The sequence below is a fragment of the Falco peregrinus genome, chromosome 2 (genome assembly GCF_023634155.1).
Source record: "Falco peregrinus isolate bFalPer1 chromosome 2, bFalPer1.pri, whole genome shotgun sequence".
NCBI classification, from domain to species: Eukaryota; Metazoa; Chordata; class Aves; order Falconiformes; family Falconidae; genus Falco; species Falco peregrinus.
The window spans coordinates 121,681,321-121,698,766 of record NC_073722.1 but is presented as its reverse complement, the minus strand read 5'-3'; the positions used below and the strand labels follow the sequence as shown (position 1 = coordinate 121,698,766).

General features: G+C 36.5%; 1 protein-coding gene across 11 annotated transcripts in view; it reads right to left on the bottom strand.

Moving 5' to 3' along the window:
* The window catches only part of STXBP4 (syntaxin binding protein 4), a 76,273-nt gene that overhangs the window by 27,338 nt on the left and 31,489 nt on the right, over positions 1-17,446 (bottom strand). For all 11 annotated transcript variants that reach the window (XM_055794448.1, XM_055794449.1, XM_027795573.2 and 8 more), the window contains 4 exons: positions 15,822-15,998; positions 13,620-13,736; positions 13,039-13,088; positions 11,762-11,895 (listed from right to left, as the gene is read on the bottom strand). In XM_055794448.1, the coding sequence (XP_055650423.1) occupies positions 11,762-11,895; positions 13,039-13,088; positions 13,620-13,736; positions 15,822-15,998 (478 nt within the window). The remainder of the gene's footprint in view (positions 1-11,761; positions 11,896-13,038; positions 13,089-13,619; positions 13,737-15,821; positions 15,999-17,446) is intronic.

Genomic DNA, 17,446 nt, shown 5'->3' with positions numbered 1-17,446 from the left:
CCCAAGTGAAGAAAAATGCACCACGTGCCTAAATTAGCATACTTTATTCTACCTTAACTGTAAAGGAATCAAACGTAATACCCATAGCAATCACTAGTGCAAGGCAAAATCTCCATCCTTAACTCCCAGTTAACAATGCATATGCTTTACAGGACAAGGTAAGAGATCTAGTACGAGACTTAGGCACATTTTGTACCTCATTTAGGTCTCCTTCATAAGCACCACGCGATTATGTTTTCCTCTTGCAAACTCTCCTTAAAATATACTTTTCAAAAGCTTCCTATATCATTCTTGGCAATCAACTTTCTCTGTACTTCTTCCCATTTAAATTCTCACACTTGCGCACCATATATGTCTAAGTAACTCTGCTAGCCCTCAGCTTCTCACTCCTACCTACTGCAAAAAAGTGAAAAAATGTGACAACTGAGGGAACTGACAGAAAAGCACACCAACCCTCTTAAGGCTGATTGCTTTAGCATACTCTGACATTCGAAACAGAGGTCTGATCATCCCCCTGCCAGCTCTCCCAGGATGCTCACAGTTGTGGAACCACAGAAAATTAACTCAGCATTAACTGCACAAAAGTACGCACAAGTCCTTTGATTCAGCTCCATACGGTTATGGCTGGTTTAGTTTTTGGTACCTGAAATAACGAGCCAGTTGCTGCCTGGCTGGTGTGCACAGGTACCCGCAGGGAGACGTTGGGTTGCCCACTGCTCCCAATAACCAGCCAGCTACATCTGAAATGCGCTTGCAGCTCAGGAGAGGGATGTCAGCCTTGAGTTCGAGGCACTGATCTGGAACTGAGAGGGACCTCAAGGTTCAATTCCTGTCCCACCTGTATATTTCCTCTGGCTTTAAGCAATGTGAATCTCCTTTCTACAAAATCCAGAAGTTTTTTTAATTCTCCCCTTATGCCAAAGCATCATACTATAATTAAAGATTAACATACCAAAATTCTAAGCATTATGTCAACAGAAATTAATAGAGGGACCATTTAGGAAGTATTTACCATCCAGTAAAATCATTGATGCTGGAGAGTTTTGACTTCAGTCTCCATAGTTACCAAGAGGAAGTACAAGTACAACTTGTATGGGAAGAGGCACAAAGTCAATTAATTTTTTCATACCGGGGTCACAGTATGAACTAAACGAGTCCCTAAGACTTCTGAAGGTCTGCTCTTTCATGAAGTCTTCCTTCAGAGATGCTGGAAATTAACCTAATGAGACTGCACTAATCTTGTTAGCTCATCTGCATTTTAAGGTATAATAATATCACTTACTTGTTTTTCATTATTAAAATGTTTTGATTTGAAAGTCGGTACAGACAGTGCCTATTCAAAAGCTGACTCATCTCTTCTCATTAAAGGTAAGTGAATGGAGAGAGAATAAATTGCTTTTCTAGCAGCAGCAACAGAGCTCTGAAATCTAGGTCACATTGAAGAACTGTCTTTAAAGATTGAATTGTCTTTTTCCTTGCTGTGAAACATTGGGAATGACATAACCATGTTCAATCACCAATAAATTAGCTAGCAACTTGTTCATAAATGATACTTAAAATGTATTTTTTTAATTCGATCAGACTATAAAATATTCCATCCTTAACAGCGTCACCTTTTATCTAGCTTCTCTGCTTCGACATAATTACTGTAATGTTCTGATTCTCGGACAGGAAATTAACAAGTGGGGTCTAATTGCTAGGTCCTGTAACAATACCCACTAGTAAGACCAGTCAGGTGAAAACAATGTCATTCCTCACTCGCATTCAACAAAACATGGTTTTAGTCCAAGTAAGGAGGATAAATCAGAAAAATATGTAAGTTCAGGGATAAATCAGGATTGAAAGCCCACTTGTAAATGGACATTTCTTTGAAATGTCATTGAAAGACAGGATTAGACTTTTGTTAAGAGCTTGACTAATTTGATCAAGTGTTTGAAATAAATAGCGTGCAATTCAGTAAAGACAAAAGCAAAGCCCTACCCTAGGTGTGAATAATCAGTTGCACAACAGCAAGTGGTTTGGGTTCAGCCTTCAAATGCTTCAAAAGCCTTCAAAAAGGCTCTGGAAATACAGGAAAGCCCAAACTTCATATGAATCAATAACCTCCGGCTATCAGGGAAAGGGAACACTATTTGGGGACGTAAGAGCTGCTGTGCTACATATTAAAGCAAACACACGTACTATTCCATTTTTGTCTTCTGCAGGAAGGTTCCAACTACAGAACTCAACACAATTTTGATGAATTGGAGAGAATTCAGAGAAATAAAAGGGTGAAGAAATGGCTAGAAGACATGCTATGTAAAGGAAAAAATGACCAAACTGGTATTAGTTCATTTTGGGGAACAGAAAACAGAATGGAGACATGATATGGTCTTCAAACATGTTCAAAGCTGCCACAAAGGGAAGTAGCAGAGTATTTTCAATAAATATAGGAAGACACGCAGTAATGGGCTTAAACTGCAATGAGAACGATCTAGGCCAAAGGAAAAGCTTTCTAATGCCAAAGATAATTAAGGATGGGCACAGTTAGCCCACAAAAAATGTAGAATATGCTTGACAAATACCTGTTTGGATTAATGCAGATATAAGTCATGGTGCTGGAGGCAGGTGGATGCACTACTTAACTGCTGGAGGTCCTTTCTAGCTGCAACTTTTCTGATTCTTTGGTGGTAAAATACTATGTGGATGCTAGTTTTCTAAACTTTTGTATAATTTACATTACATGCAGAGATCTCTTCTGCTTCCCATCTGCAAGGCATTTTTATGTCTTGTGCTCATAGGAGTAATGCATTTTAATTATATTATGCACCAAACTACTCTTTGCTTGTCTCCTCCTTTGTATTTATTGTAAAACCAAACCAACCTGGCCAAGGAAATGGGCTTTACGGTATGTTTTTTCAGGCTTGTCAGACAGCACCTGAACTCACACCCCAATAATAATACTAAAACCAAACCAGACCACCACCACCAAAAAGACAGCCAAAGGTGAAACCGTGGAAGATTTTTGCTGTCTATCTACTACTTTTCTAACAAACTATTCAACCTTCATTTGGCTTCACTGGCCTTATTTATATAACATTATAGGCACTGCTTTTCAGTGCAGGTATGCACTTCAATACTGCTGTTTCAGCAGTGGTGATGCTACAGCTCAGTGGTCTCACATGTTTAAATCAGAGATCACTACCCAGCCTCAAAAATTCTCATGATTATCATAATGAATCCTGTAATGAGAAAGAATGTAAAAGTATTAAGGTTCTGTAGACAAGCTGTAAATCAGGTGTAAGAGTTTTGTGGTTCAGTGGCTGTTGACAAACTACAGCTTGGAAACCACAGCTATAGATCCAAATTGCTTTGAAATATGTGGATAACCATGCATACAAAAATTAATTTGGATCAAGCAGACAGCACTGAAATACAGCATCAAATAGTATCAAAATATAAAAAAAGGCAATAAACCAAAATCAGTAAAACTTTTGCAGGAAACTTTAATGGAGGCTATGGCTGTCTGTTCTTAACTCTGTACTTTCTCATTAGTCATTCTCCTTTTCTGATGAAGATTTTAAGAGGGTAAGACAGCGTAAGGGTGCTACTTGACACTGTTCCACAGGCAAAGCACCAACTGACATTTTTGTTCAGTGAAAATGCACTGCATAAACATACAAAGTAACAACAAACCAAAACCAAACGATTTTTTTTATAACTAACGAACTTGTCAGTTATCTAAGAACTCAGAAGAATATTATCTATATTGTAATAGATTCTAGCAATATAGGTTACCATCCAAGGAGGAAAAAAAGCTGCTTTCAGGATTTCCTATCAATATGACACCTAGTGAGAAAAATAATTATTAAATTTAGGAGACTTCTGTTAAATCCTTGCTTTTTTTTTTTTTTTTTCTTTTTTCTTTTCTATGAATGAGTCAGCTGCTTCATGGCTTGAATTCCTTTTAAAATGGGGATTATAATTTTAATCAGGGTGTATAAATTATGTAAATAAAGCAGGTCATATTAGATTTACAGACTAAAGAACGGACTTGTCTCACAGGTCTAGTGCTCCATTTTTAATTTCCATGCCCACTCATTTTAACTTAATTTATATTGGAAATATTTTAAATATTATACACTATTATATTTCTGAAGTGGATGCGATGAAATATTTTCAAATTCTTGGACAGATCTCCTTTTTGGAATTACAATCTTCATTTGTATCTACCATGCAGGCAACATTGGAAATTTAAATGATTTGCAGAAAAATTCAGTCTTGCTGCAAATAAACAGCTATGTAGAATAAGGTTTTAAATTCTTGACTGTGTCCTTGTAAAACTGTATTAAATATGCTTGGATTTTTTTGGGAGGATTAGAGAAATATTTTTCCTGTTATGCACCTTTGAATTTTAATTTTTCTGAAAGTACGTAAGTTGTTCAACTTTGTTTTTCTTACTGTGATCTGATCTGCGGTGTGTCTAAAGAGCTGCTGATAAGCCAGCAGTTTTTTAATGAAACATTCTCATTTTCAGAATGAGGCAAAAATTCAACGATGTCCATATTACAGGGCAAAAGGGATCCGCTTCTCATCTCATGTGTATTATGTATTGAAACAATTAAAATTAAGTCAAGGGTTATTCTCAGTTTACATCATTGAAGATATGAAAGGAAAATTACTACGTTCTATTTAAATTCCCAAATTATATTCCTGTGTGCACTAGCAAAGTTTTCAGATCAGTAAAGAAATGTGGCTACTCCGCAAATTAATTAAAATACCACATTAAAATTTCTTGCTACCTTAAGTTTAATTTTTGGACAAACTATCCGTTTGCACCATAGCCACTGTTTCTGCATAGCGTCACTCACTCACAGTGCACGGCTGACAGCAGGGACCTACAATCCAGAGCACACGTTGGACTGGAAGATAACTGATCCTAGCTCCTATAAAGGTTTCTGTTGAGCAGAGCTGGAAACCAGAAGACCACTGCCCCACAGAGACTACATCAAGTGATGCACTGAGCATTAAGCCCCTGTCTTGCTTTATCTTGTCTTTACAAGATGAGACTGAGAAAACAAGTAACTCAATAAATTCCGAATTCAAGACAAACTGGGAGATGCTTCAGCTACACAAGGAAGAGGCTTTGGGTCTCATGTTGCCTTCAGAACTCGGCGGAGGCCAGGGAGACACGTTACAGGCACACCTAACTCCTGCTCTTGTCTAAGGGAAAATGGATTTTAGAACATTGTTCTTCAGAAGTTGAAAACATTTGGTATAATGTCACGATGCTACGTGAGGAACACAGTGGCAACATTCTGTGGCAAAAGACAGCGGTCCCTATGAGCTCAAAATTAAAAATTCAGCATGACTCTGCAAGTAGAAGGAGCCACTGATGACCAGGTCATATTCCAAAATTACCAATGTGATTCTGGGATTTATCTTTTTTCTTAAAATGTCAACTCACAAAAGATTCAACAGTAAAAAGCTCATTTAATAAGTTATTGTTATCACTTCTACAAAAATGAAATTACCCTCCCATTAATTATTTTTGTTTTGAGGGAAAAAAAATATCTTCAACCTTCAGGGACTAGCAGGACTGAAATTTTCCACACAATAAAACAGCTGATAAATTACCTTTTGGGAAAACTCACCTCTTTTGCTGTTGTTGAAAGTTTCAAACAAACAATACATTTTAATTTCACCAAATTAATATTCTCTAATGGAAGTACTGTCTCAGAAAAATGTTTAACTGACAAACATAACCTCTTAAAAGCATACAGCACTGATTTTACGTTTTAATTCTTTTGCTAGTCATAAACTATTAAAAAGAGGAGCTGTACAGATGTGTTCAGGATATACATTGTATAATTTAATAGGTCTTTTCTATTTCGGATTTCAGTAATTCACTGAAATATTTATGGCCTTGCCAGAACAACGAATGCACAGAGTTATCTCTTTAATCGTTATTATGCTGCTCCTTCCCAAGCAGCAATTCCAGTAAGGAGGAAAAGGTATGGTTCTATTTTAATAGCTGAAAGAATATTAAAGGTATGCTATACTCGCAATGCAGAACTGTCCCCACAAAGATCATCTTGCAGGAAGTAATCTTCTCTTTCTGATACTAAAAATATAAAAAGACATAGCAGCATGACTTTCAGCAAATGCTAGCAGTGAGACAGTATTCTTGGGGGTCAACAGATGACTCAATTTTGATATTCAGCCTCTAAAAATGCATCTTTAACACCGCTAGCCTAAGTAACAAAAGTCAAGCTAGCCAGGGTATGCCTGCCCATGTGTTAGTTACATCTGGATTTTGATGTACAGACATAAACCGAAAAGGGAGCGAGGAGGGGAACTGCCCACGCTTATATGACAGGATCTTCAGAACTCTCCTCGTGTACTAAAGCTGATGACCTGTACAAAATTATAGCAATGTTGTATCTTTAATTTCAAGAATGAAATAGTAATAATGTATATGGCAGTCACTCTGTTGTAATAAACAAACACACCAAGGCTGCAACAAAGAAATAAAAGAAATATAATTACTTAATAACATTAGCTCTTCTCAAAGTAGCAAAATCGCTATTTGCTAAGACTTCCTACTCTACCTTAGATCTTTGTTCCACCCACATGTCAAAAGAACGGGAAGGGACACCTAACACTTTGCTGAATATGGAATAGTTTTGGCAATTGACCATGGTACAGTTTAAAAAACCCTAAACCTGAGAAATGGATAGATTCCGTATTTCAGCTTTTAATGCCTGAGACGTAAAACTTTGTCCATGGACTAATAATCAAAAGCAACTTAACCATCACGAGAACAAGCACTAATGGACGCTGACCACCAGCAGTTTCCATTGCCTTCTTTTTATAGATAGCATGCAAGGAGAATGAATACAAAAACTAGGCAACTAACATGCTGCCTGTAGGATCTTCAAAATCAAATGGAAACTACTGTGACTAACAAGATCAATAACAGTAAAACAAGTAGGATTTATGGAAGCTATATTCATTTGGTGATCATTTTATTGAACTTCAGCATGACTGCCATGTGTCAGATCCCAGGCTGACAACAGATTGGGAAAAATATAGTTCAAGATGCACTTCTTGAGTTCCTGCTGAGTGGAGAAGCAGGCTTCATAGCACTTAATGGATACTGATGACTGGGATTATACCAACAAGAGCAGGATTGTATTTTTGGATAGAAATTTCAGAGGCAGAGTGAGAAAATTAGTAGTAAAAATACTTGAAAGTTGCATTATGCTAGTGCACTTTTCAAAATGCCGATTGCCTGCTATTTTACGAAGAGATAAGTATGTTCCAGTGTTAATCAGATTTTGGCCATTACCAGTACCAAGTATATTTCTTTTCTAATTTTGTGACAGAAAAGAAGAAAATGCTTTCTCAATTCTTTTTAGCATGATTTGCACCATATGGTCTACTAAGTGCAGCCAGCAACTACTTTTAAATGCTGCAGTTCTTTCACCGAGGCATTATTATCCTTTGTATGATGAAAGTAATTTTATGTCTTCAGGAGATGCTTCTATTCTACAAAGCAGAAAGGCCTCTCAAGACTTGGTTTCTAAAAATAGCTTACAGTCTTTCAAGAAGATAAAGGATGAATCTTCCAGGGGATGAGCTTGATTATTCCGTTTATTACTTTCTTATTTGCGCTTCTGGATCTTGAGGATCCTGTAGTAGTAAGTGCTGGAAAATCAGGGGTTTCTTAGTTGGTCGTGTTGTTGTTGTTGTTTTTTTATGTTTTTTTTTTTTTTTTAAACAGAGTCCTCACTTGAAGAATCCCCTAACTGACTTCACATTGCTGTCATTCAACCTACAAAGCTGAAAACCGATCTGCAGCATTATCACAAGGCAATATGTACTTGGAGATTTTCAGGAATACACTGAACTTCTTTAAACCCTCAAGCAAAATGTCATGCTGTTTTGGAGGAAGAGGATCATTTGTGTGGCTAATTCTTAAATATGTCATTTTGACCTGGTTGTCAAGGATGATCTTTAACAAGGCAAGCAGTTTTCTTTTGAAGAACACTCCACAAACTCGTCTTTGCACCTGGATTGTTTCACATACATTGTAAATGAATCAAAAAGGTATTTTGGTTAGGGCTACTTTACTTCATGTTGTACAAAATGAAGCAAATAATGAAAGAGAAGTTCCATTTACATGATGAAATATATCGTGATGGTTGCCCACCTACACATTTTAATCCATTTAGCAATCTCAAAAATATTAACACCCATTCCCTAAGAATTCATTAATAAACTATTATGTAGAGGATCTTTCTGGAAAAAAGGAAAACCTTCAATCGGCAATGCAATGTCGATAGTTATGAAATGCTATGTATGTAAGAGCCCCCTTTTTATGACAGCTCATCTGCAAGAAAACAGATGATCACATGGGAAACATTTTGCGAGAATCTGGCATAGAGGACTGCAGACAGACTGCTATTAAATAGTTACCCTGCCTTAACTACTGAGAGAGAGAGAGAGAGAAAGCGAGCAAGGTTTAAAGCTTTAATCTCACACACAAGCTCGACAGAGCCCAAATCTATCTGTAATACTCTACAAATCAGAATGAACTCAGAAGGATGACGTTCAATCTTTAAATCCTTCTCTGCAGAGCTATTTTTAACTCTCAGGTTCACAAAATGGATCCCTGCTGTGGCTCCAGAGCTTTCTAACATGCACCCTACCTATTACATTTGACACAACCACATGTTAGAATTCAGTTGCCTTTAGAACCAAAAGTTTTTCTTGCACAATTTCCTACGTAGTGTGATAGAAACAACTCAATGCGACAGGACTCTACCACTGTCACTGGTGGAAAACCAATTATCTCCTCTCCTGGCCACTGTTATTCTTTTCATTTCCACCAGTAACTTTAACTCTAATATTCTGGACACTTCTGAACAACTTTTTTAACCCTCTTATTTTGCTTTCTTCCCCATAGAGTAACATAATAAGCAAGTGTTGCACATATGATGTCAAATAAGACATTTTTTGTATCTTGAAACATTTTCTCAACAAACATATTTATTCAGTCCCTTTCTAAATCAATTCTCAAACAATTGATACTCAGTCATCTCAATCATCTTTGATACAATCACTACTGTCAACCATAATCCACCAGCTTTCCAAAAACTCCTGTAATGTATCAGGCCATTTCTGCTTTGATTTTGCAAATCAATCCATCTAAGCTGGATTAGAACTGACGTGTCTGTTCAACTATAGGTGAACACGACCAAAATATATCATCATATCGATGATCTGAACCTGGAACCGTACAATAAGGCACCACTGCTTCTTAGATTTCCCACTGCATGCAGTTTATTATGTCAACTGCTCATGAACTAGTGCAATTTCTACCAATGGGCACGGGTTTCTGCTAATGACCTGAGGATGTACACGTATCTCCAAATGAAACTGCAGGCTACACTCACTCCCCACAGCAATAAAATCTTCATTAAATGAAACTGCAGGCTACACTCACTCCCCACAGCAATAAAATCTTCATTAAGACACTCTGATACATGTTCCTGTACATTCAGCAGAATAACATGTTGTAAACATTCCGGTATGAAAATAGAACACTACAGTGTTCAGGAAATTCTGTTAGTTTTACATGATTCTGGAAATCTTAATCTTGCTCATTTTGGCATTAATTTTCTGCCTTAAATTTTCCAGGAAAAAAATGTAATCTGGAATAACTTTATATTCTGATTACAGTTTGATGAAGGGCTTCACTGAACTGACACTGAACCTGCACTGTCCTCGAGTGCTATGGATAATTTATTCTGCCAGTTCAAGTCCAGTTTTAAATAATAATGTCTATCTTTTTTGCTAATGAACTGATACAAGATTTAAAAGCTCTGAAGGATTTGTTTCCTCAGGGTCATTTCCTGACTTCAAAACTCACATTTAAAAATCCTTGACAATAATGCTCTGCTCTTCTAAAAATCTGGACAAATCTCATTCTGATGCATCCTTTGCATCTTGGAAGTAGGATCTGTATCTGTGTGGTTTCAGATACTGAGCTATTAAAACTTATATTCAAAAATCCTGTTGACTCAGACTGCATCACTACTGCTGCTTAAAGCCCATTAAGGCCAATGAAAATATTCCCACCAGTGAGATTCAGGTGATGTCTCCTAGACAAGGAAACCGAAGTCTCTAGAATCCCATGTGACGCTGACTTCTGACTATTTCCTCCTAACATTTAGATCAAAATGATCTTCAACTACGGAAAGCCCTGGGTATATTGTTTTTGGAAGAGCTATGCACGCTATTAACAGAACCAAAACAACTTTTTAATATTACACTTCTATTTTTCCTTCCATGAGGTCTTTGTTAAGACAAAAGCCTGCCAATGAACCCAAAAGTTAAGAGGCTGTGCAAAAGGCAAGGGAAACAGAAGAACAGAACTAAAAAGAAAAACTGAATCCACTGAGAGATCTCCAAATGATCTGCCCTGTGGCAGCAAATCGCTGCAGTCTTCAGTGCCATCCATCCATTGGCTTTACTGCCCTCTGTGATAGGTGACTAATTTCGCCTTGCAGCCTTGCACAGGACTTACCACTTGCCCAGTCAACCCTTCCAGAACAGAGTGTATTGTGTACCTCTGAATTATTAGGTCTTTTCAGAAATGTCTACCACACCCAAGTTAAACTTCAGAACAAGAAAAAATTTCTTGACTTATTAAACCACCGTATTCTTATTAAAAGCTAGTAAAAGAGTAGTTAATGAGGAACAAAACTTGCTTTTGGCTTCCAAGAAATTTTCGACGGACAATTAACAAAACACTACACATGCTATCAGAAATAACATGAAGAAATACCCAATGCATTTTCCCGGAAGGAAAATTACGGTCCAAAAATATTCTGTGATTTCATTATAATGCAAAACACTGTTTGTTACAAAGATTTACTTAATTTATTTTTTGTTCTTTGTTTATATATTTTCTCTAAAAGTCTCACTATTATTTATTCCACAATCTTCAGTGAATCTGAAAAATATACCCAATGTACTTAAAGAAGGTCATTATTATTACACCCATTTGACACTGGTAAAATGCAGGCAATAAACTGCCCTGGGATATCTGCTTAAAGTTAAGGAGAAATGCCCTTATTATTTTAAGGGCATTGATAGGGAAAACCACTTCTAACTCTAGACAATAGTTTTCCCTCATTCTGCATTCTGTATCAGTCCTAGGAAGTACTGACTAAATCTTAAGCAGCCAGAATTAAGGCAGCTCTGTAATCTTGGAATGAAACGAAAAAATAATACAGTGAACAAACTCTGCTGGGTGAAGCACACAACAGAAATGTGGCCAAACCATCATCTGAAAACAGTCCAATTGCAGAAGGTTCTGACTGTGGGCAGGGTAAGGTTAGGTTACGCTGAGGGTTAGGGTTAAAAAACCAAAGGGGACAGCCCTTAGCAGCAGCAGCCCTTTTCCCGTGTTTGTAGGTTCTGCCACCATCTATAAGATGGACCCCTTACCTATACCACTCTGGACAGGTGGACTCTGGACCCCTTACCTATATACCTATACCACCCCAATCCAAACAGAACCTCTACTCACGCCACTTTTCCTTCATTTGGAAACACCACCACCCCCGACACACACACGGTGACTACTCAAACGTGCTACTCTCAACTGGCAAGCATGATGCGAAAGCCAGAACATCTGATGGAAGAAAGGAATTATTTATGTGACTGTATACATGCAGACACACACACAAAGACGCACAGACTCACTCACAATCTACTTCCAAAATGGCACGGACAGACTTTGCAAGGTCTCTGGCTTCTGCTGCAAGAGCTGCTGTGACAGTAGGTCCAATCCTTCCCAACCGTGCAAGAAGTGTTTTAGTAGACAATGTTGTTCTTCTGTCACTAAGAGAATAAAAACCAGTTGTGTTTATTTGTAAGATCATAAAAGAAATGGTTACTTTTAATAAAGTAAACCTGTGTTTCTAGATTTATTTTGGTGTCACTGAATGAACAAAAGATACTCATACTGCCAAACTGATGAGTTTACCTCACAGCAGTTCTGTCTGTACAATAAAGGGAATAGGAAAGTCCAATTTAAACAACACTGATGTCTCAAAATCTAGCGTCAAGAAAAGCAACATACTTAAAAGTAATTTTCTTATTAGCATTTAAGAAAGGACACTGCTTTAGGGGGCCCAGTTCTTATCTTCTCTGCTGTTAGTGAGCCAGTTTGTCACCTTATCTTTGTGTTTTATACTTCAACCCATTTACTAAAATAAAGTCTACAAACTTTATAAAACATGCAACATCAGTCTTGTGCACTGATGAGAACTGCATTTAATTGATTAGCATCTGTGTATTAAAACATTGACATCTACAACATAATAGTTGATCTGATCCTGCTAAATTCCAGCTAAATTCACCTAAATAGATTTGATTTCCTTGAGAGCTTTGCTGAAAAAGATGGCAGGACCAAGACTAAACAACTTTACCGTTACATGAATATTAATGGAACACTTATCTGAGATATGTAAGCACAATCATGCTGATATTCTGAAGGACCAAAGGCTGCTCTAAATCTTGTTGGATATTCCTAGCTACCTTTTTAAACAAGAAGAGTAATAAAACTTAAATGCATATGCATGTTATCATTTTATTTCTATGCTACCGGATTAATGATGATGCAAAATTGCTTGGGCAAATCTAAAAATAAAAAAAATTATAGCCCACTGTTAAGGTTCCTTACAATTTTAACTAATCCTTAGCACATTATAATTACTTTATGGAAACATCCAGACAACCATAGCTATGTAATTACTAACTGCTTTAATTTAATTCTGAGGTTCTTAATGAAGCTGTATCCTGAAAGCCTAATTTATAACTCATGCCACTCCCTCTCCTCCAATAAAATGACACTCAGAAACATACAGCAAAAAATATGGAAAAAGTAGCTATAAGACAGTATTTGAAGGCTTTGAAACAATCGTAGAGTTTTCCAGTATTAATATCACCACTTCAATATTAACAACTATTCCATTTTATTACCTTAAAACTGTTGAGGAAGTGGAGTTATCTGAAAGTATTTCATGCACCACCTGTTGGCCATAGTCAAGAAGTTAACAGTTTATAAATCAACATGGTCAAAAAGTTAATACTTTATAATGTGATGTTGTATTTGGGTGGGGGGGATTTGATTTCTAATTAGAGTCTGGTCTCCCCAACCAGAAGTGCGGAAGTAAATCCCAAAATATTATAACCCCTTTAAATTACATAAATGTAATAACATTTAAATATAAACCCTCTTTTTTTGGTTTCATAACATTTCAAAATATTAGCAGATATTACTTTTTCTGTCTTTTCCTCTGGTGAATTTCACAGAAGTTGATACGAGTTTGTGAAACATTAGGTGAAAAAAATTACCTGATATTTCATTTCTTTAGTATAGCAAAACATAAAAGTAAATTCCCACATGGATCTGTACACAGATAAATACACCGTCTTTATTTGTAGCAATGAAAGGATCTCTGCAAACTAGTTTATAGTCAGTTTACTATGTTTATTCCTCAGAAACATCAACACAAAACTTTTCCAAATAAAATATTGCTTGAAATGAAAGGCAAAGCTACCTCTACAAATTGTAGCAGTTTTTCAGTAGCCACCTCAAAGGTCTTCCTAGCCAATTCCGATTTCCGCAGCTGGCAGTCAAGCACTGTAACTCTCTTTCTCAAGTCTTGGATGTTATCCTAGGAAAGATATTTTAAGGCTTTTAGTCTAATAATTTTCTCCTATGGCTCACAGAGATACATGGTGTGAATTGAAATGGATGTCTGAAACATTTAACTCAACAGTCTTTTCTACATTTCTGCAAAATATAGCTGCTTCTGCAGCTGGTACGCCTGATGTGCTAGTAAATCAGCTCCCGGACTGCAACAGATTTTGGCAAATGATATAAAGGTAAATTGAAAGTGGCAGCTAACAACAGTGACAGGGCTGAAACTTAAGACAGTTCGAAATGATTTATGAACAGATCAAAACCACCAACCTGACAGTGACACTATCTGTCAGCAGGGTGGCACAAATAGCCAATGTGGGAACAAACTCAGTCCATTAGTTTGCATTTGTACATCCTTTGGCCAACAGAGTAATTATGGCGTATCTTGGAGAAAATTACCCCCTAGGATCTCTCTACATGCACTTGTATAACCTATTGATCAGCGTTATGCATCCCTCTGCATGTGAACCCCTTTTGATCAGGTTCTGGAGTCTCAAGGTTTCAGCTTGAGTCCCTGGCACTGTTCATGTAAGAGGACCACGAGTAATGTCTTCACATGTATATGGGCATGTTTGTCTAGTTAAGCTGTCTGTTGAACACAAGACCTAGACCAAAATACTCTCCAAAATCAAGAAAAAATCACCATCATCAAAAATAAACTTTTACCTCACTGTGGGTGATCTTTTCTGAAAGCCCACTACCTACTATAAAACTCTTATAGAAACCCACCAAAACCCACTTGAAGCAAACGAGTACACACTTTTCTTTGTATATATCGTACAAATGACCAGAATCACAACCACTCTGAATATCAAAGGATCTGTTGATTAAACCACCTGTCTTTGGCAATCTCACTGTCCCCTGTTGCAGAAGGAGCTGGTAAGCCTTCCAAGGGATTTCACTCTTTGATACTAACAAATAAGTATACTATAGAGTTGGTACCTACTTGATACTGCTTCTTATGAATAAGAAATGCAGAGAATCAAATCTCAATTCAGATATTCGAGTGCTTACTCAGAATTTCAGGAATTCAAGCTAGCATCTCAGAAACAATTATCTAAGAAAGCAACCCACAGGCTCAGAATTTCTTAAAAGTTTTGATATGTATTCAAGTCCTAGAAAACAAACCGCTTCAAAAATACCTGACAAAAGATGGGGCATCACACACATGTTCAGAAAGAAGAATTTCTAGGGTGTGATTCATCTCATCACACACCCTCAAAATGAAATGAGAAGGATTCCTCCCTTGGAGCTACACACACTTGCTGTATTGCTTCTTTGCAAGCTTGTATACCATAGAGCTTGGCTTTACCTTTTAATACCTTAGAAGATTGAATTAATTCTCATGATAAAATAAGGCAACAAACAATAGGTCTTCATCAATTCATATGCACATCAATTTTCATGAGAAAAGCAAGGTAAACACAGATATGCCAACTTTCTTGCACTTGTTCAGACTGCGTGTAGGAAAAGGATCCACAGTTATAGGGAAAAGTTTAAAAGTGCCTCAAATATTTTACTTCTTGGCATGTTTTGAAATGCCTCACTGGAGATGAAGTGGTTTTAAAATATGAGGTTCCATTAAAACAGGAAAAAAATTCTGGCAGCATACTGCTAGTAAAATGCAAATGATTATTAAATCTAGATTTGCTTAAGAATGATATTGGGCTTTATATTGTTATTATTTGCCTCACAAACATAAATGTGAGGGCCATTTTTACAGAAATACAAAAGGATACAAATACATGTACTGTTTTCAAAGACAATATGTCTTCAGTGCAGAACCTGTTCCAGGCTTTGATGCTTGAGATGTGCCATTTTGACCTATGACCCACATATGCTTCTAGCTCTTATTTTTGCAGCCCAAAGATATCTGGATAAAGGAAGACTCGCACACTTCACATTACCCCCTTCACTACATATTATTCCAGTTATTGAATAATACAAGACAAACACTGACCTACTTTAGAAAAGCAGATGAAAAGAAAATGAAAACAAGATACATGACAACAGCAAGGAAACCATGGTAACCACAACAGGCGACTGCTTTGCTTACTTTATTTTGGCCAGAATGATCAGCAAGCTGAGCCTTCAGCTCTACAATTTCAGCTTCTAATAAGCGAATTACTTCTTCATAGTCCATCTCCATTCCACGAGCCTGTCTTTGTGCAGCTTCTGCAAGATGAATCCTACTTCGCAAAGCTCTTGTCTCTTCTACAGCTGCCTTGGCTTCCTATAGATGACAGAATTTAAATGAAAAGTTACAACTCCAGCTAACAAAGTAGCACGGATCTAGCTCAAAAGTACTGCAGTCGGCATTAGGGCTACCTTTTAGTATTTATAGTTAGATTTTTTTCATTATTAGATGAAAGTAGACCAATTGCTAATTTTAAAGTGTGTGATGTGCAAACAAAGAACTGGTATTTACAGACAGAGATAATTCTCCTAATAAATTAAATCATGAATTCTATGATTACTGTAAATCTAACTGAATGAAAGGCTTTATAGAAATGCATCTGATGCTGTTAATCTGCCCCACCGCTTTCATACTAAATACTTCAATGCGGGATTATTTCATTTTTTTATTATTACTGCCTGAATTCACATTCAATTCAGAGTTTGCACATCATGTAGCTGGACTTCTAATGCAAGTATTCAGTTCACACTCTTCTCAAAAAAAGTGCTGGTTTTTATTTTTCTGTCTAGTTCCTGCTGTTATATCGTTATTCTGTATTGTGACAAGAGAGTGTTAGATAAGATTTATATACAAATATTATATGGAAAACAGGAAATGAGAAACTGTTAGCTTTTAATTCAGCTAAAGTAATCCCTAAAGGTCATAAAATCTGATTTTGAGAAGGATATTCCTTAGTACATTTTAGTACTGAATATTAATTCAAGTTAATTTTGATTTGTAAATTTAGAAAGCCAAACTAAAGGTCTGGACAACATATGAATTTACACTAGGAAAAAAACCAAACAAACTGTTCATCAAAAATGTAGACATACAGGCTCACTGGCACCAAAACCAACAAACATCTTTCCCCTTAGCTTTTTATTAATCTGCGGAAAAAGACTGTGTATTAATTTCCTGAATCATAGAAGTTATAAGCTTTAAATACAGAAATTCATAGAGCTAGAAATTCTTTGTACAAATTTTTCAGCTAAGGATACTTAGACTATTCCTAGTCAACCTATCATGTCTTATAATTATATCCTGGTTGGGAATGGAAACAGAGGGGAAACAGGAAGGGGTAGAGGAGAAATAGACTATGAATCTATAAGTAGGAAATAACTTTCTAGAAACCAGGTTGAAATCACTGTTTCAATGAAATGACCAAATATTCCCATTCTTGTGGAAGAATTGTTATATAGTATTTAACAGGTGTCAAAATATAAATGCCTAGAGAGTTAGTCAAGCTTACAAAAGCAGATCCAATTCTATTATTTCCTAACTTGGAAGTATTTGTTCTGTGCAATCAACATACTTCAAGTCAGGTCTTCCTATACTTTGTCATAACTTTTTTTTTTTTTTGGTAAAATGAAATGACCTACCAATCTCAGTTTCAGATGAATTTTAAACTGTACACTGTTAGACTTAATAAACAATATATTTTATTTCAGGCCATAAGTAAACTAATCTCAATAACATATATATAGGACACCATCTTCCTTGTATTT